Below are 20,943 nucleotides of genomic sequence, written 5' to 3'. Positions count from 1 at the left end.
AACGAGCGAGCGTCACTCGCGCGTATATTTTCAGATTTTCCTGCTGAAAACGATGCGATGAGTAAGGAAGATGAAATTCCAAAATTTTCTTTATGTCTCTTTATTGCTGTCGGAGGCAAAACAATTCTAAGATATTCGAATGTGAAATCATCCTTTGGTCACTGCACCTTTCGCTGCTTAGGCGGTAAGTTCCTGGATCCAAGATGGCGCCTTCCGGAACCAGAGTTCGAATCGACGAGAGAATCGAGGCTCTAATTAAATAGATAATTAGAAAGCAATATCTCGATTATTTCTCATACCTGTGCGAACGATTTCTCCTAATTTCAAATACAGCCCACTTCTTTCCCATTAAATCAGTATTGATTTACGAGCGACTGCGTATATAATCGAATGAAACTTATTAAAGAAGTGGTAACGTATGTACAGTTGTCACGGTCATCATCTCGAGAACAATAGAGATGACCTTTACTTATTCTTCTTTTTGCGATAAAAAAAAATAAAATGTTTTTAGTAAATTCATAGCGTACACCGAGTAAAGGTCAGATATGCATATGTACGATGCAGTTTGATCAGCGTTACGAATTTCAAGAAGTGACTCACTCGTGTATCTGTGTGCATAGTTGTATCTAAACACATTTGTAGACATTTCCCCAACGGAATTGATACGAATTCTTCCGTTTAGTAAGTTGCAAATATTTAAGAAGCTTTTATGCAACGATTATCATCGATAAAATGTTTATTATCTTTTGTAAATGTGAAAGTAGAAAATTGTCCCCGAGGCTCATGGCCTTTTTCAGTAACGATTTGATTAACTTTCGTGGAATAAATGATCGAATCATATACGATTGACGCATAATTGTATAAATAGAGACTGTCGTCACGTGTTTCACAAAAATACAGCAGTCTTAAGGCGTATGGTAATGAGTGGTCTTGATCCCGAAGAGATTGTTTAGCTCTTGCGAAATCTATGATAGTTTACTGCTGTTAATAAGCAGAACTTGGATGAAAATAAATTTTGAAATATTCTCAAGAATTTTCTATCGCTGATACCCCTGCAGGGAGTCAACTTTACGCTTCCTCTGGTTCTAACAACGCGTTCTATCGTTGCAGATGAACCACGTTCAAGGTGCAGATCATGGGATGACGTAGGACCGACTAAAATGGAAACTGTCGGCCAAACGCACAGACAGCATCCTTCGTTGGAGGCAACCAGGTCGAACACTTCCACGCAATCGGCTAGAAGCGAGGACTCTTGGTGCTCGGCGTCGGATCATGACCTCTCTTCGGACGATGAAAGCGAGAAGAGTAATATCAGTATTAAGTAAGCACCCTTTCCTGCTCGGCTGCTCGTATATTGTAACGGTGTCTAATTAATCTAAACAATTGTTAATTCGTCGCAGAAGTAATTGCCAATTGAGAAACACGTTGCACAAGGCGAGGACACTGTGCGACAAGTGGAGGTCGCAGAATATGCGAGTGAACAATGCTGACCCATTGGATTCGCCCGGGAACCATGGAAGACTATCCAGATGGTTTAGCATTCGAAGAGGATCAACTCAGCAATACGATGTTGATTCCTCTGATACTGTTTCTCTCACAAGCCCCATTAAAACCCCTCAAATGCCGCAACTATGCGAGGCAAGATTTTGCCAGAATTTATTCAGATGGTTATTTAGGTAGTTAATAGGTTTATTTAACTGTATATACTTGTATCAGGTCGAAGAAGAGAACAGCGCGATTGTGCAGTTCCAGTGTATGCAACAACGCAGACAAACGCCGCCTGCTCTTCCACCGACACCTCCGAATTTAACTCCTCAACAGCTGAAACGTCGACACATAGTAGCCGCTATAGTACACTCCGAGAACAGTTACGTGTCCACGTTGCAGAGGCTAGTTAATGTATCGTATCATCTCTAATAAATGTATCCGTTTAGCAAGTTATCTCGTGGAATCGAAGATTTTAACGGATACCGTTTTCAGGATTACAAGAAACCTTTGGAGGAGTCCTCGCCGCCTATATTGAGTCAGGCGAAAATAGCGACTTTGTTTCATAGATTGCCTGAGATTCTGCAATGCCATACGTTGTTCAGAATCGCGTTAGCGGAATGCGTTCGTTCATGGGACAAAGATGAAAAGTTAGGAGACGTGTTTGTAGCGAGTTTCAGTAAAGCTATCGTTCTCGACATTTATAGCGGGTTTATAAATAATTTTTCAGTAGCTATGGACTTGGCTAAGCAAGAATCAAAAAGAAAGACTGCACTTGCTGATTTTTTCAAGGTGCGTGACCGGACAACAGTTGTCTTTGCTATTATTCGAGTCATCGTTTTTATTCTTTATTACAATATTTACAGGTTAAACAAATAAGCGCACACGATAGGCTGTCATTTTTCGGATTAATGGTTAAACCCGTACAGAGGTTTCCACAATTTATATTGTTCTTGCAAGTGAGTACATCAACGAGTTGCACGTTTAATTTGATTTCCACTAATTGTGCATCAGAGTGATACAAACTTTCATTAGGACTTATTGAAACATACGCCCCAAGGACATCACGATAGAATGTCGTTACAATTAGCGTTGACCCAATTAGAGAGCCTGGCGGAAATGTTGAACGAAAGGAAACGAGAAGCTGAACAGTTCCAAGCGTTTAAAGAAATGTTACGACACGTGTCTGGTAAATTATCTCATCGTCCTCTCTCGTCTTCGTCCAGGTATCTTATTAGGGAAGATAACGTCACGCAACTGGTAAGCGTATAACTTTTAATATCACAATACAATACATGTATTATTTACATTACAATCAATTATTATAGGAGTTTAATCAAAATGGCATGATAACTAAATCCAAGAGAAGAAGGTTATTGTTGTTAAACGATCTCGTAGTATGCGTTTCCGTAACCCCGCGGTCCACAGAGGACTTCAGTGGAAGCGAAAGATTAACCCTAAAATGGACGTATCCTGTATCAGATATAGAGGTATGCACTTGTAGTTTGAGACTTAGCATACTTAACGTTATTATGACAATAGCGATAATAGCGACGGTGTTATACAGGGCGGATAAGACATGTATATATTTTGTTACAGATTCAGGATACAAGTACTTCGCCAACGCTAAGCCGCTTATTGACTGCCGGCTTGAACAAAGGTGGCAGCCTGAAGTCCGACAAAAGCGGCGAGGGTGGACAAGCGGGTGCGGATAATCTCTGTGTAGAAATGAACGATTTAATGCACGATTACGAGGTGATGTCTAGGATAAGTGATTTAGTTGCACAACTAAAGGGTAAATACGAGGTAAGGAATAATATTTAATTAAGTCATTCGGTATTGTATGTATTTGTACAAATGAATTTCGATTTAAAGGGAATGACGCTTGAGAAAACTAAGCAAATCTTACAGTCTATACAACTTTCGATCCAACAAAAAGACGAGGATATGGTTTGGGCAGATAGTTGTTGCTTACAGTTAGTAACGAAACAAGGCCAGATGTACACGTTCCAAACCGAGAATCCTCTAGTAAAAAAAGACTGGATAACAGAACTTAGGTTAGCCCAACTAGCCTTAGATCCGAACAATTCTCCTTCTTGGGAAGTACCTGAACAAGAACAAAGACCATCCACGAAAATGCCACTTTTCGTTAGCTCGCAACAAGTGTATCATTCGCAACATCAAACAGAAGTAAGCCACCCTCGATATAATAATTTTGCTAATTTGAATTTCAGAAAATCAGTACTTAAGATAAACCTTATTTAGGTACGTTGCGGTTGCTACTATACGACGCAAAATTCTCGACCCACCAGGCGTCGTGGCAGAAGTCAAAGTTACTTGTGGATATGTACAGGAGACGGTATATCCAGTCATATAACAGTATTCGGTCAATCAACAACAGCATCGACGACTTTACTGAAACAGGTCACCGCTTTCGATTTAGTAGAAACTAGAGTGGCTGCTATAGAATTTATAAAGGGTGTGTCGTCTGATCCGTTATCGTTGGCGAACGATCTCGTCTGGATGGGCACAGATTCTCGGAAAATAATCATTTACGCCGCCTCGGAGCCGGAGAAACAAGAACAGCTAGGAAACTACTCCGTATCCGGCCCGGTGATACAGATCAAGCATCACTGCGACAATGTTTTTGTCGCGTTGGGTATTGGTCTGCTTCTTTTGTTCAAGAGACAAGCGGACGGCACTTGGAACCTCAGAGATCCGTTCGTAATATCCCTGGGCAGCGAACCGGTCTCGTGTTTGATGCCAATCAATACATCGGTGTATGCTGCCTGTGGTAAGAAAGTTTGGGTACTTCATGGGGTGAACGGTGACATTACAAAGAGTTTCAGCGTGCAACACGAACATGTTGGTAGCGTGAAACTGATGGCTCATTCCGGAGTTGGGCTTTGGGTTGCTCTGAAAAATTCCAGCACCGTCTGCCTGTATCACACGGAAACGTTTAAACATTTACAGGACATCAACATAGCGTCCAATGTACTGAGAGTGACGAGATCGAATAACGCTACGAATTCATGCGGCGACAACTTAAATAACAATCAGACCACTGTCACGGTGACAGCACTGTTGGCGTGCAAAGGGCTTCTCTGGGTTGGTACTAACGTAGGCATAAGTTTGACGATTCCTCTGCCCCGATTAGAAGGAGTGCCCATCATCAGCGGCCGTGTAAATATTTCTTATCACGCGCATTTCGGTCCTATTACTTTTTTGCTTGCTATTCAAAATCCTAAGAACACGATAAACTGTCCAACCGCTACGGAAGAGATCAACGACGAGGAAACTGTGCAATTGAGGTCGAAGGAAACAGAGAACAGTAGAACTACCAGGGATCGAGCGAGCTTGGATTCTTCCATGTCAAATAGTATTATAAAATTGAAGCAACAACTGGCAGGCAGCCCGGTTATGTTGAGACGGAAACGAAGCAAGGAGTACGAATACAAAGGTTCGAAAACGCTCCCAAGAGGTCTCGGTTCTGGTGGAGGTTTTCTCTCGAGCTCGATGTCCGGATCACAGAGCTCCGGGGAGAATTGCGACGTTTACGGTTTATACGGTGAACTGATGTACGTAAAAGATTACGAGAACGAGAACAGCTCCGGTATCGATCCGATCTATGAATCGTTGAGAAGAAGCGAGCCAGAATTGGCAGCCATACCAAATAAAGTTAGTACCTTAGATCGTAGATTGAAGATGAAGATTACAAGACCAAGGTCCTTGGATTTATCGAATTGGTCTGTCGATTCTCACGCCAGTTCTCTGTACACGTCGTCAGGTTCCGAAGAAAATATTTCCCTGAAAACTGGGAAATTGTCTCGGAACAGTAGCACAGCTAGTCGAAATGGCCCATACGAAACGACCACCCCTAACAGTAGTATAGTACAATCGGTACCGGAAGCGATACCGCCGCCTAATAATCTGAAACCAAATGGCAAAAAGATCAATAAGACGTTGCAGCAGGTTGAGCAACCTAAACGAACTGTTCTGACGTTGATGGGTGGTCGTGGTTACATCAATTGGAGACAACTGAACGCGCAGTCCGTCCCCGACAAGGCCTCTAAATCGGGTTACACTTTCAAAGATCCCAACAGCAACGATGCTCATATCGTGCTTTGGGAGATGAAATTATGATACTCAGTTAGATTAGGCCCATCGTTACGCCTACTATTGTCAGTATGGATAGAAAGGTTTAATGCTTCTTTCAGACCGATCACGATGATAAGCTCGTAGTATCGGTAAATAGGACCAAAAAAAAAAAAAAAGCTATCGTCGAACTGATATTCGTTTAAGTAATAAGGATATTTGTTAATTGATTAACGCGGTTTTAAGTTAGTTACACGGCAGGTGTTCGATGAACCGTAATATCGAGACCAGGTTAACCGAGTCGAATCTCCTTACTCTGTCGGCAGTGCAAAGATCTAGTTTTCACGTAGCTCTCTAAATAAAAAGTCTTTTGTATTTTATAACAACGCTTACATCTTGTAGTCTCATTACAGGTCTTAGGTTTCGTTATTAGACTCCCGTTTATCGTGTACGCTCGTATACGTTGTTCAGTTATATCTCTCAACTGTATTTTTTTTTTCTCTTCGTTGTGAAAATTTAATTGGAGGAAAATTAAGAATCTCCTGCGTATTTATGGTTATAAACATTTACAGAAGGGTTAATAAATGTATCAGTTTTAAGGAATATACGAGTGTACGCGTTATTGAAAAGAAAATGAAGTTTCGAGCTATATTTTAATAAATATTGTTATCTCTTAGTAGCTACAAACTTAAAACGGTGGTATCCTAGAAAAATGATCTATAATCATTACGGAAATTCAAAATTATTTCAGTTATCATAATAAATATGATAGTACAGAAAAATAATAACGAGTACCACTGATTTAAGGTTCAAGTTCCCGAGTTTTCTTAACTCGATGATCAGATATGAATTTGTAAGATAATACGAATATGAAACGTTGTCTTTATACGCAGGACGTTTCGCATTGTTTTGAAGAGGATCAAATTTTTAAGAGTTTCACGTTTTCATTTTCGAATCTTGTTGATGAAAATTTATAAGGAGCCTCTTTCCGTACGGGGTGAGATAAAAAAAAAAAGCACAGAGCAGTGCCTGTGATTTATTCTTCTGATGTATTAGTGCCTCAACTAGGGCACAAAGAATTTTTGACAATATTAAAAATTGTTTTTTAATTTTTTTTTCATTCATCGATGCTACAGAAAAAACAACAATAAAACAGTTCGGAACTCCGGTACAAGTTTATCGGACACGTTTAGTTTTACGATGAAATCAGTAGTACAACATTTGATTGTTTAATTTTGACGTTTTTTTTGGAAAGTCTCTTATTGCTGTTACACTATAGCCTGGACGATTGTACGTCCAGTATATTTAATAGCATTTTCTGAGGGTGCGTAAAATATTTTATATCCTTTATAAAATGTTAGCACGTTAAACATCTATGATATATATATATATATATATATATTTTACTGCCAAATGCGATAGAGATTTCTCGAAAGAGGAAAAAGGATCGGCAAATGGAAGAACCCGTAAAGCAGGAAAGAATGTGATAGGAAAAAAAAAGAATATTAGAAAGGAAGAAAAAAATTTATATCAGTTACCCAGTGAGAAAAGTATATCATAGTTTTTTCGCAAATGTGCTGTTAAGTTGTTTTTTTTGCTACCGGCATGGACGAACGGAAGTCTGCGTGTACATATATATTTTCAAAGGAAATTAATTTTTCTATTAAAATCCTGGATAGATTTATATTTTGTACACTACCTTTTTTTTTTGTTTAGGTTTATATAAATATATATAATGTAATCTTATTTTGTATTTATACGGATGATACATACTGTGAAATTTGTTCAGCAATACTTGTGTTACATACACGTACACGCACGCATTACGCAAAATACGCGCACATGTATTTATTACTTAAAAAGACCGTATCGTTGTATCATTGTTAATATGAATTCGAAAATTTTGTTACGTTAGGTTTCTTCGAAAAATCTCTTCGATTTAATCATTTTTACTATTTGTATTGCTATATTGCTGAATACTATTATTTAAAAAAAGAAACACAAGATTCTTTCCCCTTCCGGTTTGCAACCCCTCTTACTCTGTTAAACATTACTCCTGAAAATGCCTCCGGTTGCCTCGTGCCAGGGGCAGTTCGGATCACGTATAATTTTTATTAATGATGTAAGGTTTATAGAAAATGTTATAGACGGTATTACATTTTTTTTTTTCAGATATATAGTTTATTTCTTTGTACAATATTACGATATGTTTACATTTTATAATATGGCGCATAAATAATTCATTCGTATAGTTCTACCGATATCGCTTTGAACATTTCTCGACAAGGAAAATGAATTTACACATTATTTATTTGTTTTCACGTCAATACGTTTCGTGACACGCTACGATATGCATGGAATAAGTACGATACGTGTACTATACAATATGAGATGTTTTATCTATCCAGTAAATTACGTTCCACTACTTCGGTTTAAAATTCATAAATTCATCGCTACAATGCATTCCTCTTTCATTTTGTAAATAATCATTCAGAATTTTCGACGGATATCTTATTACGATTTACAAATTAAAAAAGTGCTATAGTTTAAACAGTTGTCTGGAAAGAAATGTTTTCTCTATCGTGTTCTTTTCTTAAACATGTAACTTCAGTTTTATATTAATATGATTTCGTAAAAAAGAATATGTTACAGAAGTTAAACTAGGCTTATAGTATACTTCATTTCATTACTTTTCATTCACTATACACGATAGAGAATTGATTTTATACATGTAACAAACAACTAATGTTTTTTACTCTGATATGGTGCTCTATTAATACTACGTTATATCTATACTCATTTAATTACAATCATTTCATCTGTTTACTTATGACAATGCCAGTAAAGTATTAAGCAATAGTCTATTATCTACATTGACATTCTACTACAGAAGTGTAAGCATATAGTATGATAAAGTATTACTTTTTCTTTTTACATAAAAAGAAAATTAAAGCTTAACTGGAAGTTTAGAAACTATTTAGTCGTAAATTGAAATTTCAAGTAGATTTGATTAGACAATTTTGAAACTTTAAATTAGTTGCATTAGTAGTAGTACTTTCTGTTTTGCTTCAAAATAGTTAAGAGATAAAGTATAGCAGAGAAGATGTAGAAATTGTATTCAGTTAACAACAACTTGAAATCTTTCATTTATGCGTACACTTTTCTGTATAATATATATATATATATATACTTAATTAACATATTAATGGTTCATTTGTTACTTTTTTTTAAACATATTTAAATACTTGGTTACGTTTAGTCTTATATGGTACTTCATTTTGTTAAAAGTATATCAAAATTGAAAGGCGCAAATCGACAGTGTTTGGTAAAGAATCAAACACACTATAACTCTTAGCTTTAAAATATAAATCCTTTTTGTCTCATATAAAGCATGATCAATCAGCCACATTATGCAAAATGCATATATGAGCTGTTTATTCCTTTTTTTTTAGACTTTAGAGTATTGCAATAACTGCAAGTATATTATTCTATTACATGTATTTATAAAATACCTATATATATACATATACGTACACGTATGTAATGCAGATAACATAATAGATAATACCTGCCCGAGCTGTCTCTATTCCATCGCACACTTAAATATTCGGTGCTGTGTTTAAACATAAAATATACTCGACTTGTTAGGAAGTTAAACTTCTCCTTACAGGCAATGGGTAAAAATTATAAACCGTTCATTCGATTAATGAAAAAAATAAATGGTTACCAATTAAGAGTTACTATGAAATACATAATACTGTTAGAAACTGTATCAACGTCCGACTACATTTAATGAATTTTCAATATTACATTTTCTACATAATATTGAAAATATCATCAGAAACATCATAACGCATACGTATGTCAGCTCTCACATTGCATACATGTCTTGCTTAATGTCCATAATTTAGTAAATTCATTCTCAATAACATCTGAACTTTTTCCGTCGCGTTTAACATGAAACTTAAATTAAATTTTGTACGCAGATAAACTAAATAGTATTTTTTGTTTCGTACGAAAGAATTACACGTGTTTTTCCTTTACTTTCTTTTGCGCACTTTTTATATAATTAACGTATCTATAACTTAATGGTACTCGAAAAATGAAAATTTATCAGAGGTAGCATTTGCATGTTTCGTAAAACAATAAAGAAGCATTTATATTTTTATGAAAAATAAAGGAAGACTTTAGATCGACTTGTATAAATATAAAAATAATTGATACGATGTAATATAAAAGTTAATAATTTTGCTGCTGATACGTAATTACTCATACCGGTGAAAAAATTATTTCAGAAATTCTTATTAGTAATAATTAACAAGTGTGCCCAAGTATGTAATCTTATTATAATTAATATTTTTATTTTTTTGGAATACTCAAGATTAGTTTACCTAATTTGATTTTTTATAATTTCATTTATATAACTTCTGTGCGTATATGCAATCATACGATATGTCATTTACAACAATTTTTGGCCAAAATTTATTGCAAAACACATGGAAGCATAAGTAGTAAACATTACTAGTTTGTAACATTATACCAAAAATATTGGTAAATACCACAATAATATAAATCATATTAATTAAAGCATATATCACTTCTAATAATAATAATAATATGAAAAAGTAAATGTAAGCGAATAATAAATTAGTAGCGTCTAATTATACATATGTGCATATAATATGTATATGTACATACCACACATAGGAAATATACTAAAACATAATAAATACTAGTTAAATCGAAGCTGCAATTGTTACGTAAAAATTAAATTAATGAACATAAAAATCATTACTTGACTAAAGAAGGGCAGTGTTCTTGTACTATAATTATATTAATTACTCACATATTTTTTAGCTTCTCATCGCTGAAATCGTTATCAGAATGTCCTCAAACAATGAAATATCAAATTGATATTAAGTACACAAATACGATTTTTTGGTTTTTCAAACAGCAAAGATTATTTTTTTAAGCTAGCCAAACACGATAAACCGTTAATGGAGGCACAGTGAAAGTTATATTAATGTAAATCAACAAATTTAAGTAGCAACAGTAAAAAATATAGCGTTGTTATCAAGTGATATTCAAATTAACGCAGCATCAATGCTACCGTTATAATAGTATAAAAAAGTTAATCAGTACAGTAAAAAAAATAATGTAAATATACCGTGTAAAAAATATTTGTAATTATATAATATACACAAGAAACAATACTACAGTAAACTAAAAATAACAATGGTCCCGAAATTGTTGCTATGAAAAACGTGAAAATTGGTAACCCATGAATAAATTTATCAAGTCTCAGTCAACTTACAAACCTCGTTTCGTCAAACATCCAATAATGGACTGATGTTTTAAACGTTCTATATCAAAGTGATAATTATGTCCAATATATGCTGTCATAACAAGTACACCATATGTATAAAAACCATTTGCTCTTATACGTGTGTACGTTTCTTCACATATATATCAAATGGTGAGGACAGAAAAAGAAAATGTTAATCACCTAGAGAACAACGTCGGGCAGGGAGCAATGCCACTAGGCTAATTGCGTCCCACTTCGTCCACCATGATGTCCCATTCCAATCATAGAACCTCCACCGCCGATATCGTCGCGTACGATCTTTCGTTCTTTGTAATAAATTTCTTCGCTTTCTTTATCGCATAATAACAACACAGCTCCACCGAACAAAAATATAGCTGCACCCCAACCAACTCCGTATGCCCAACCAAATTCCCAAGACGTTCGATTTCCTGTAACACAATACATTATAATAATTTCAATGATATACTGTATCAATTATATACTTTTCACGCATGTAAACTTTTAAGATACATCTCAAAATTGTACAGAACTATACGTGTACTTACCGAGATTAAGTTCTGTAGCAAAACACACTGGGTATACTACTAAGGCTATTAGGAGGGACACCACTAAAATACAAGAAAGTGTATTACTTTTCATATATGTACATAAAATAATGCGGAGAAAGTACCTCTTAATTAGTTTTAAATGTACGTACATGCAAAACCCATACAGAAGACTGCAAATCTGTAATACCTATGCTTCTCACGGTTATCTTGAGATCTTAAACCAAGACCAGTGAGAATTGTTGCAGCAATATCTGTTAATAAACATACCACGCACAAGGCAGCAGCTGCTTTCATGTAGGCTAAAAAGATCAAAATAAAAGTAAATGAAGAATCATGAGTAGAGAAATCTCACAAAGTGAAATTGATCATCTTTTTCATACCAACATCTCTAGCCTGATAACATCCAGCTGTATCTGGCAAATTAAATGGTACAGGTGTAGGAGCACCTTCTTCTATGCAATGTGCAAACAGACCCTGTCTCCATCCTAATGCCATTAACCAATCTGTAGAGGCTAAACCCATTATCATCAACAGTATCACTATTATTCCACATATAAATGCTATCACCTGTAATCAACAAAAAATAACATTTTCATGAATATCAAGACAAAAAAAAAGATCAGATCAGAGAATGAAAATTTGCATAGGATACCACAACAAATAGTTAGGCAAAACAATTGATCCAGTATAGGTATAACGCTATTATCGTTGCCGCAAAAGATCAGTAAAAAAATACCTGTGCGATTTCGGTATCGCCCATGTGATCTTCCGCGACTGTATACATGATCATCGTAGATCCACAGTACACTTGTAAAGATTAGTCCCAATGGATGAAAGGAGGAATTTAATATTCAATTAAATCCGTTTCTAATTCACTGGTTTTTTGGTTTTTGTGACAAACACCACTTACGGAACATCGTATACCTTTTTACGAACCACCCTCGATAGACAACAAAGCATTTATAGAGATTGTTTAAAGTGGTAAAACTTTCACGAATGACAAACACCTCCAAGGTAAACAGGTTTCACATCTTACGTAGTTTTATCAAATTTACAAAAGAATTTTTTCGCCGCGTCGGGTTGAATATCGCGCGAATTACATTGTTATCACGGGTTTTTCTCTGAATGCTCGTCAGAAATGTCAAAAAAGTTGTTCGTTTAGCGAAGTCAGACAGAGATACTCTCTGTTCGAAGTTGGGGGAGTAATTGGGTTCCAGGGAAGCTGCGCCCATTAAAGGTCGTGGCGCAGTGCGCGTACATGGTAGAGGGTGCTTTTTAATATAGACGAAACTTGAGACGAGCGTGTTCCATTTACAGGAAATTTTTCTTTATCATAATCGTATAAACAATTTCATTTTCTTAACTGATTACTCTCATTTTCTTTTTTTTTTTTTGTTTTAAGAGATTTCGATAATGTTTAATATAAAAGCAACAGATGATTACAACTTTAGATTTAGTCATATTGATCTAATGTTTAATCAAATTTAACCTGAAGTATTTATTATTTTATCTATCTCCATACTAATTTTTTAGTACAATTACAATTGTTTTACCAGTTTGTACATTTACTGCTTCTACAATATGAAGTACAACTTTTTGTAATAGAAAATAATAAAAGATTGAAGCTTACCTTTAATGGTCTAGTAATAGTGATTGTTTCAATGGTAGTTGTTTGTGGCATTGTTAATTGGCTGGAAGAAAAATAAAATAAATTCATAATAATGAAGGAACAAATAAAGATTAATGTAACTGAGTAAAAGTAACACTTTCATAAAGAATGAGAAATAATAGAAAAAATATATGAATAACCATGTTTGATCAGATAATGGAATGAAAGATCATTAACAAGCTCTATGGATCCTGTTAATATTTATTACATATGAACATTACATTTTTTGTCAACAAATTCTTTTAAGTTCTGACAATTTATATACATGTATAATAAATACAATTGTACTATTTTACCTATTGGTGATTTTCATAATACATGGATAAGCAAATTACAAAAATGGAAAAACATGTTAGTTCATTATGCGAGGTTTATCATATGTACTGATTGATATAAAATATCATTTATACGTCCTGTACACTATATTAAATAGAAAAACACTTTTCATTTTAACAATTACTCTGAACAAAACAATACACTTACAATAATCGATATATTCACTTTAGAGCCTTATCAATCGCTATGACACACATCAAGTCCTAAATGGAAGAATTCAGTCTCAAGATTCGATGGCTGAAACAAATCGTTTGTTAATACTAGGTTAATTTCGAATAGATAAACAACAACACGATTTGCTTTTAAGGGTTATGTCATGAGAAATGTCAACAACAGGTTTCAGTTTGTTCACTCCATACTTCTATCCTTCTGACTGCTGCAGACTGCTGACACGCATACAATGAGAAAATGCAGATTGTTTCAATGAATAATCACTTGAAAGGTTTGTGGAAGAAAAACGCTGTTATTGGCTCTTGTGTTGAGATTTCTAACCTCGATACTGATTGGCATTTCACGTATTTTTCCTAAACGACGAATAAAACTCACTGCTCACGGCATTCCTGTCTTGTTACATCCAATAGAAAAAGTGATTTCAAAGTAACAATCTGAGAGTTATCCAATGAAAGAATGATATTCAATGTTTTATATTAAGAACGCCAATACTATCTTCCACAAATTATTATTTATCTGCACGGAACAGATCTGTATTTTTTATTACAACTTATACATATCTACATATACGACAATTTTAATTTCTTAATACAATATATATTCCTAACAAAACATATAAGATTTCTTATGAAAGAATTCAAATGTATTTGAAATAGATATTATTCATTTTTTAAAACATATAGAGATTAGTAGTATATAACATGTAAAACACGAATCATTATCTCGTTATAAAGGAATTTTCAAGTTCATTAATAATAACAAATACAGTATTGAGAGTATGAAACATGTGGACATATCTAAATACGATGATGACGTCATCGAATGACGTCAGCACCACCACACTTTGAGGGATCACATAAACGTTTATGTTGAGAATATTCGCTTCATTCATTTTTTTGTTTAAATATTATTTCAGAATAATCTTGTACAAAAGTGTAGGGAAAATTTTAATTGAAAAATTATGCATTTGTTCATCGCCTTTTTTCTGTTTACAATTTTTATTCACAGTGATACATATCTTTTTAACGTAAATTAACGTAAGATGGAATACATTGGATAGTTAATACTATTATATTTGTGATATATCTAATATCTAATATCATTTATTCCCACTTGTTGAACAAAGTGCGTGATGGTCATGTCTAAAATATACTTTATAATATTTAACAGGCACAAGATATTAAATATAATGAACTGACTAGCAGTTTTGAATGTATTAGTAGAATATCGATTACGGTTTGTTCAAGCTAAATGGATGAAAATTTTAACAAAACATGACCAGTATCAAACAGATACGAGACGATCAGTCCCATCACTATCCGATTCACGATCAGCCTATGAGGGGGTGGAGGAAAACCGTCGGCCATTTTGATCGTGACGCGCAGCGCGGAGGTCGTGAGCTCCACCAGTGACGAAGCCACTGGAGTTTTGACGTGGCTGCTACGTACCTGCCCGTTTGCCCACTCCGATTGCAGCAAAGTTGGTGACGAGAAATACGTAACTGGTAAGTACCCAGCTGGAGAATAATAACAACCGGGCATGGACCACTGCACTTACGATACATCTAAAATGCTGCCGAAACTACCAGCATTTTATTTCATGATCCCAGTACAGTCAGTTTTACATCTACTATGGAATATGCCGTAAAATATGGCGCCTTAAAGATGATGTACAAATTTCTCGAAAAGAGCAATGGGGGTTACGTGATGATTTTGACATCTCTTTTCACCATTAATTGACATATCGTGATTCTGATCAGTACAATCTGAGTCACGTTTCATCATGTTTTCTTTTGATTTGTGGATCTTCAATCGTCTACGAAAGCATCTCAAGTGTTTATTGTTCTCGTATTATTTTTAGATCTGCTTATGTAAATGACGCAGTAACACCGCCGATCGCTGACTGGCGGGAAATTTAAAAATTTTGCACTTTAATGGATAACCCCGATTTCAAGTTGATACGATTTTCGAATCGTTGGTCTCACTTATTCTGACGATGTTAATCTTTAGTCTGGAAGTCAATTCATGATATTTCAAGTATGCATATATTTGACTTCTTAAGTGACAAATTATTTTTCGTATTTTTATTTCCTGGAATATTTAGTACTGTGAAGATAATTTAATATGAACTTCTCAGTGAATTATAAAACGCATTTATTTGTACACTAATAAATTAAAATGTTACCATACCTTTTATTCGAATAAATTCTTTTATCTGACACGTTTAATGTTATTTAGTGTTATGAATACAACCATAAAAGGATAGATTTCTGTATTAAAAACAAATGATACATTAAAATTAAGTTGGAATCTATATATAAAATTAACAAAATATATTTTTTTTACAGGGTTTGAGGTTCCCAGGCTATGGAAAGTATGGTTGAGGAAAATGGATCAGCAGTTGACCCATTATCTACGGGTTCTCAAGGTGGTGATGCATCACCAGCAATCGCTACATCGGTACAATCTCTCAATAGAACACATCAGCAGCAAACTCATCATCTGGTAGCCTCTACCAGCATTGTGCAACTTACACTTCCTACGTCAGCAACAACACAGGTATACAGGAGAATCTCCTGTGTATCTATGTCTGATCATTTATTCATTTGTTTTATTTTAAAGCATGCATACATAATTTATTTGTACTTTAGTTTAGTTTAGTTAATCTATTAATTTATTTAAGCACTCTACATATTCAATCTTGCATAATGCTGGTTCAAATTAAGGAAACTCTATTATAAGCTTGTTTTCATAATTAACTAACTACAGTTTTTTTGTTGGTTCATGAAAAAAAGTATTTAATGTTACACGTTCAATATTTGTATATGCATGTTTATAGTTATTATAAAAGTCATTACCTTGTTTCTTATTTGAACATTTTATGAGTGTTCAAAATCATTAGTATTTTATAATAATTTGTATTTTTCTACTTATTTAGGTACAGTCTGTTATACAACCAAACCAACAGTCAGTAATTCAAACTGCAACAAATATACAACCTGTTGCTATTTCAAAAGGGAATGTCATTCTTGTTAGTAAACCCAATTCTGTTATTCAAACAGCTCAAGCAAGCCTGCAGACTCTTCAGGTAGTAAAATTTTCTTAAATAACAAATAATGACAATGCATGTTGTTTTATTTACTATTAAATATTGTGTTACATTATTACAACAGGTGGTTGAGACTGGAAGCGATGATAGTTTCTCAGACTCTGAAGAATCTCCTGAACAAAGAGGAGGTATCCTTACCAGACGACCGTCTTACAAGAAAATTCTTAATGATCTAGGTGGTGGTGAAATTACAGGTATAGTAAACTTTTCTGTCAAAAATTTAAGAAAAAACTACATAAATCATACATTAAAGAAACATTTATCAATAGACTTCTCATCAGATTTGCTTATACAATTTAGTATCAATTTTTTACCTTTATATAGAATTGTATTTATTTATTCTGATCATAATATATCTCTAAGGGTAAACTGATTTTTAGATAATGGTAAAGTGCATGTCAGTTCATACAATTATTGTTACGTACCTACTTTAAGTATATTTGTTTTTATAGTTATTAAATCTGACATTATTTCTCAATAAGTAAATATAAGTTATAACAAATTTAATTTCTTTAGGATTATGGGAGTATGAATGTCGTACTTTAGATTTATAGTATTTTATCTTATGTATAGATAAAGAAGGAATGCCATACCAAGCTTAGACTGTAAGTTATGATAAAATTTAACTTATTGATAATAGAATACCTAAAAAAAACAGTGAATTCTCCTCTAACTATTATTTGTATATACATATATTTGTTTAGTACCAATAAAATAAATGTCTGAAACTGCTATATAAATAATCAAGTAAAATATTTCATAAAATACAATGTTTTTAAATTCTTATCTATTCTAGGTGTATTTTAAAATGAATAGTTATAATGAAGGTAAAAAATATTGAAAGTTTGTAAAGAATGATATAAAGAAATAATGATATTTAAAAGTGTCTCTTAATTTTTATTATATTTATAGTAAATTTTCTCTTGTTTTTTTACATTATTTGCACTTTTTCACGATTGCGTATATGTATCAATGAGTTTCAATTTTCATCTTGATCTATTTCCTTTTTGTATGAGCTGACTGCACAGTATTATGATGGATATATGTATACAGCAGCCAGAAAGGAAATAGCATACGATGGTGTAATTTTATTTTTATCGTTATCTTCTCAAATTATGTAGAAATCATTTTACTTTCTGGATGCAGGCTTTCTCAGAAATATAAAATTATGCAGTAAAATGCAATCAGGAAAGTTATTTCAGAAGAAATGTTAAGTAAATCTGGTACCATCGTTTTTAGTTGATGAATAAATGCTACGAAAGATTAAATTATAACAATATTTCGTGAATTTTCTTTTTCTTTGGAAATTTTACAAGTTCATTTAGTCTAAACAGATTAACACCGATAACAACTCTATTATAATAGGGGTTGTATTAATTCGGTGTTACAGACGGTCGATTGCCCCCCCTAGAATCATCTTCTGAGTGTGATTCTAACGTGGACAGTGAAGTGTCTTCCCACTCGCTCCATTATCAGACAGGTTGGTTATTTTTTCTTCTACATATCTTTCCTGGCTGTCCTTTATTCGATTCTTTACACTTATCCCAGCCTTTGTCTTTTAATTTGAAGGAAACAATGTTAGAGGAGTACATTAGAGCTGTTAGATTAAAGCACTTAAAATTTAATTCCTTTTATCTTTATGTATATTGCTAATGTGATATTTTGTATCATGTTTGCTTGGTGTGGCATCCTTGCTTAGGGGGTTCTTAATTTTATTTGCAAATAGGTATATGTATATGTATTTAAACGGTGCATCTTTCTATGTTTTATAAAGTACTATATAATTATTTAAAACAACAATAATAAATAAGTATAGTTGTTGAAGCATTATCTTGCTTTTAGTGTTAAAAAAGCATGGTATTTGAAAACTATTGAGCTAGATGTGCATTTTCTTTATCGATGGTATACAGTTGTATCTTATAATTGTTGAGTATTTAAGGTTTGCATATTTTTGTAGTAATTCCGGCTGGTACCATTCAAATTGCAACCCAGGGAGAAGGAGTTCCTGGGCTTCACACGCTAACTATGAGTAATGCAGCCACAGCAGGAGGAACTATAGTACAATATGCCCAAGGCCAAGATACACAATTTTTTGTCCCAGGTGCGAATTTTTTCATACTTTTTTATTGTATTCTTTTTAGTTAAATTATTAAAATGTACATGTATATTACATTTTATATTCATAAATATACTTTTCAAGTATTTTTAATAGTAGCAAAGTAGTAATTACATGTAGTTTTAAGTTATACTGATTAATTGTGAGCAAAAAAAGTAAAAATTTGGGGAATACAGTTTCTGGCAATGTTCCAGCTTATACAGGGCATGGTGTTGTAGTAGAAGATGCAGCTAGAAAAAGAGAATTAAGGTTGCTTAAAAACAGGTAATTAAGTAAAACAAAAAATATTTTGATTTGCGTCATACGATTATTTAAAAAATACCTAAATATTCTTTTCACAGAGAAGCAGCCCGCGAGTGCAGAAGAAAAAAGAAAGAATACATAAAGTGTTTAGAAAATCGAGTCGCGATATTGGAAAACAGAAATCAGACGTTAATTGAAGAACTAAAATCATTAAAACAACTATGCGAACCGAAAACTGACTGAGGTTGGTGTTTAATATTGAGACATTGTATGAAAACTATTAACCAGCTAAAAAACCTGTACATGTCTTCTTTGTGTACATTATCCTAAACGTTGTTAGGTAAGCAATGGTGATGTACATGCATTCTTATAAATAAGTGTTTCTGTAACATACTGTATTTAAGTGCGAACATAAAGGCTTGTGAAACTTGCTGTTACTAAAAAGCGAGAAGCCAAAGGTATATGAAATACGACAGTAGCAAACTTATAGGCAATATTCAGGAAGTCAATCTATATTTTGGATAAACTTAACACTCATCTAAAGACAGGTTATTAATGTTTGCATATTTAAAATATGTGTTGATAACGAAAACAAGAACATCAATGTTTAAAACATATTCATTTAGGTTACAGTGAGTATGTGATGTTAAATAGTACTTTGGTACTGTTTTACTTATACATAAACATTGTATTCATGTAATTCCGCTCTACTTCAGGAAACTTGACATTAGTTAAAACTTGAAAGAAACCAAAAGAGATGTCTTTAGTAGTCAGTCAATTTATAGTACATAATTGGTCACTAATACACACGCATCAGAGAAACGCCTTATACAGAATATTTGCTAATGTAATTTAGAAATTATTGTAGATACGATTACAGTTTAAAGTCACATAATTTTTGCGCGAAAGAGAGTATATCTGTTAGACAGCAGTGTCTCTAATTTATTTTTCAGTTGCGTTGTTTTTTCGTATTTTAAAAAAGAGAGAACAGATCTATTTAAAATTAGGAAATACATATTTCTAAAACTGTACTACCTGAACAAAGATATTGAAACCGATTGTAAATAGAAAGTAGGTGGAAATTCTGCTGATTTAATCATTGCTGCTGTAACATCTACATGTATAAAGTGTCACTTCAAAATAATTTTTTATTTTACGTACAAATTTCAAACATGTATTACGTGGAGAAATATAATTTATACTGTAGAAAAGCGTGCGGTAGGAAAACTTTAGTTGAAGTGCTCTCATCTGATTTTAATTTCTACTTTAAAATGCCTCAAGTGCAAAAACTGAATAACAGAGTTTGTAAAATATGAATGTAATATATATATATCTGGAGTGCCTTGAAGATTTCTGTATACTTATGGTATACAAATAACATGCGCAAATGCGCAAGTACACACACAATGTATGTATGAAATTATGTTGTAGGAAACAAATGGGTACATACAATATTTTTAAACTATGTATTATGTTATAGTTTTATGTCTTACATAAAAATTATAAAATTGTGTTAATATTTAAATTTTTATTCTGATACATTTTCATATTTTCTAAAATTAAATAAAATCTTTTAATTATTATTGTTAGTTACGCATTGTACCATAAATTATATGCAGACATAGTTGAACGAATTTCACGTTAAAATAAGAAAAAAACTTATTACAATCAAGTATTTTACAGAGGATTATTCTTCAATGCATTTTTTTTGTAGCATTGATATTCTATATATCTAAATATGAAAATTACCGAAAGTATACTTCTGATTGTTAATGTTTATTTTTCAAAAGCATATAATTCCATGTATTAAAAGTCCAGTTTGATCACTGCTGGATAATTCGTAATC

At 33.3% G+C, this 20,943-nt stretch overlaps 3 protein-coding genes across 23 annotated transcripts in view; 2 read left to right on the top strand and 1 right to left on the bottom strand.

Moving 5' to 3' along the window:
• LOC114871152 (rho guanine nucleotide exchange factor 10) overlaps positions 1 to 6,185 on the top strand; it is a 29,328-nt gene extending 23,143 nt beyond the window's left edge. For 5 of the 6 annotated variants that reach the window (XM_029176690.2, XM_029176691.2, XM_046285892.1 and 2 more), the window contains 10 exons: positions 1,111 to 1,321; positions 1,401 to 1,638; positions 1,717 to 1,899; positions 1,981 to 2,277; positions 2,352 to 2,444; positions 2,521 to 2,745; positions 2,814 to 2,975; positions 3,085 to 3,291; positions 3,361 to 3,675; positions 3,751 to 6,185. In XM_029176690.2, the coding sequence (XP_029032523.1) occupies positions 1,111 to 1,321; positions 1,401 to 1,638; positions 1,717 to 1,899; positions 1,981 to 2,277; positions 2,352 to 2,444; positions 2,521 to 2,745; positions 2,814 to 2,975; positions 3,085 to 3,291; positions 3,361 to 3,675; positions 3,751 to 5,628 (3,809 nt within the window). In that variant the 3' untranslated portion in view covers positions 5,629 to 6,185. The remainder of the gene's footprint in view (positions 1 to 1,110; positions 1,322 to 1,400; positions 1,639 to 1,716; positions 1,900 to 1,980; positions 2,278 to 2,351; positions 2,445 to 2,520; positions 2,746 to 2,813; positions 2,976 to 3,084; positions 3,292 to 3,360; positions 3,676 to 3,750) is intronic. The other variant, XM_046285893.1, reaches the window with a different exon arrangement.
• A 4,559-nt stretch (positions 6,186 to 10,744) lies between these two features.
• LOC114871162 (transmembrane protein 47) lies at positions 10,745 to 13,944 on the bottom strand. Of its 2 annotated transcripts, XM_029176729.2 has the most exons (7): positions 13,819 to 13,944; positions 13,607 to 13,696; positions 13,085 to 13,145; positions 11,835 to 12,021; positions 11,604 to 11,753; positions 11,452 to 11,514; positions 10,745 to 11,334 (listed from the first exon to the last, which is right to left on the bottom strand). In XM_029176729.2, exons 3-7 carry the CDS (start codon positions 13,133 to 13,135, stop codon positions 11,120 to 11,122), a joined length of 666 nt encoding a protein of 221 aa, XP_029032562.1. In that variant the 5' UTR covers positions 13,136 to 13,145; positions 13,607 to 13,696; positions 13,819 to 13,944; the 3' UTR covers positions 10,745 to 11,119. The 2 variants fall into 2 exon arrangements, with proteins under 2 accessions (XP_029032562.1, XP_029032560.1); XM_029176727.2 differs by lacking the exons at positions 13,085 to 13,145; positions 13,607 to 13,696; positions 13,819 to 13,944 and adding an exon at positions 12,191 to 12,750.
• A 699-nt stretch (positions 13,945 to 14,643) lies between these two features.
• LOC114871042 (cyclic AMP-responsive element-binding protein 1) lies at positions 14,644 to 20,622 on the top strand. Of its 15 annotated transcripts, none has more exons than XM_029176430.2 (9): positions 14,647 to 15,134; positions 15,491 to 15,666; positions 15,978 to 16,188; positions 16,568 to 16,717; positions 16,803 to 16,932; positions 18,129 to 18,218; positions 18,696 to 18,839; positions 19,031 to 19,118; positions 19,196 to 20,622. In XM_029176430.2, exons 3-9 carry the CDS (start codon positions 15,997 to 15,999, stop codon positions 19,338 to 19,340), a joined length of 939 nt encoding a protein of 312 aa, XP_029032263.1. In that variant the 5' UTR covers positions 14,647 to 15,134; positions 15,491 to 15,666; positions 15,978 to 15,996; the 3' UTR covers positions 19,341 to 20,622. The 15 variants fall into 15 exon arrangements, with proteins under 15 accessions (XP_029032269.1, XP_029032274.1, XP_029032273.1 ...); XM_029176431.2 differs by lacking the exon at positions 14,647 to 15,134 and adding an exon at positions 15,155 to 15,243; XM_029176432.2 differs by lacking the exon at positions 14,647 to 15,134 and adding an exon at positions 15,217 to 15,238.
• Positions 20,623 to 20,943: the final 321 nt, after the last annotated feature.

This window comes from Osmia bicornis, chromosome 5 (assembly GCF_907164935.1).
Source record: "Osmia bicornis bicornis chromosome 5, iOsmBic2.1, whole genome shotgun sequence".
Classification (NCBI taxonomy): domain Eukaryota; kingdom Metazoa; phylum Arthropoda; class Insecta; order Hymenoptera; family Megachilidae; genus Osmia; species Osmia bicornis.
The sequence above is the reverse complement of the archived record's forward strand: the minus strand, read 5'-3'. Positions and strand labels throughout refer to the sequence as shown.

Coding starts and splice junctions, on each gene's coding strand:
- LOC114871162 (XM_029176727.2), bottom strand. CDS start 12,244: ATGATCATGTATACAGTCGCGGAAGATCACATGGGCGATACCGAAATC. Junction 11,515..11,603: donor CTTCTGTATGGGTTTTGCAT/GTACGTACATTT, acceptor CTTGTATTTTAG/TGGTGTCCCTCCTAATAGCC. Junction 11,335..11,451: donor TGCTACAGAACTTAATCTCG/GTAAGTACACGT, acceptor ATTGTGTTACAG/GAAATCGAACGTCTTGGGAA.
- LOC114871042 (XM_029176430.2), top strand. CDS start 15,997: ATGGAAAGTATGGTTGAGGAAAATGGATCAGCAGTTGACCCATTATCT. Junction 16,189..16,567: donor CTACGTCAGCAACAACACAG/GTATACAGGAGA, acceptor CTACTTATTTAG/GTACAGTCTGTTATACAACC. Junction 19,119..19,195: donor TTAAGGTTGCTTAAAAACAG/GTAATTAAGTAA, acceptor TTCTTTTCACAG/AGAAGCAGCCCGCGAGTGCA.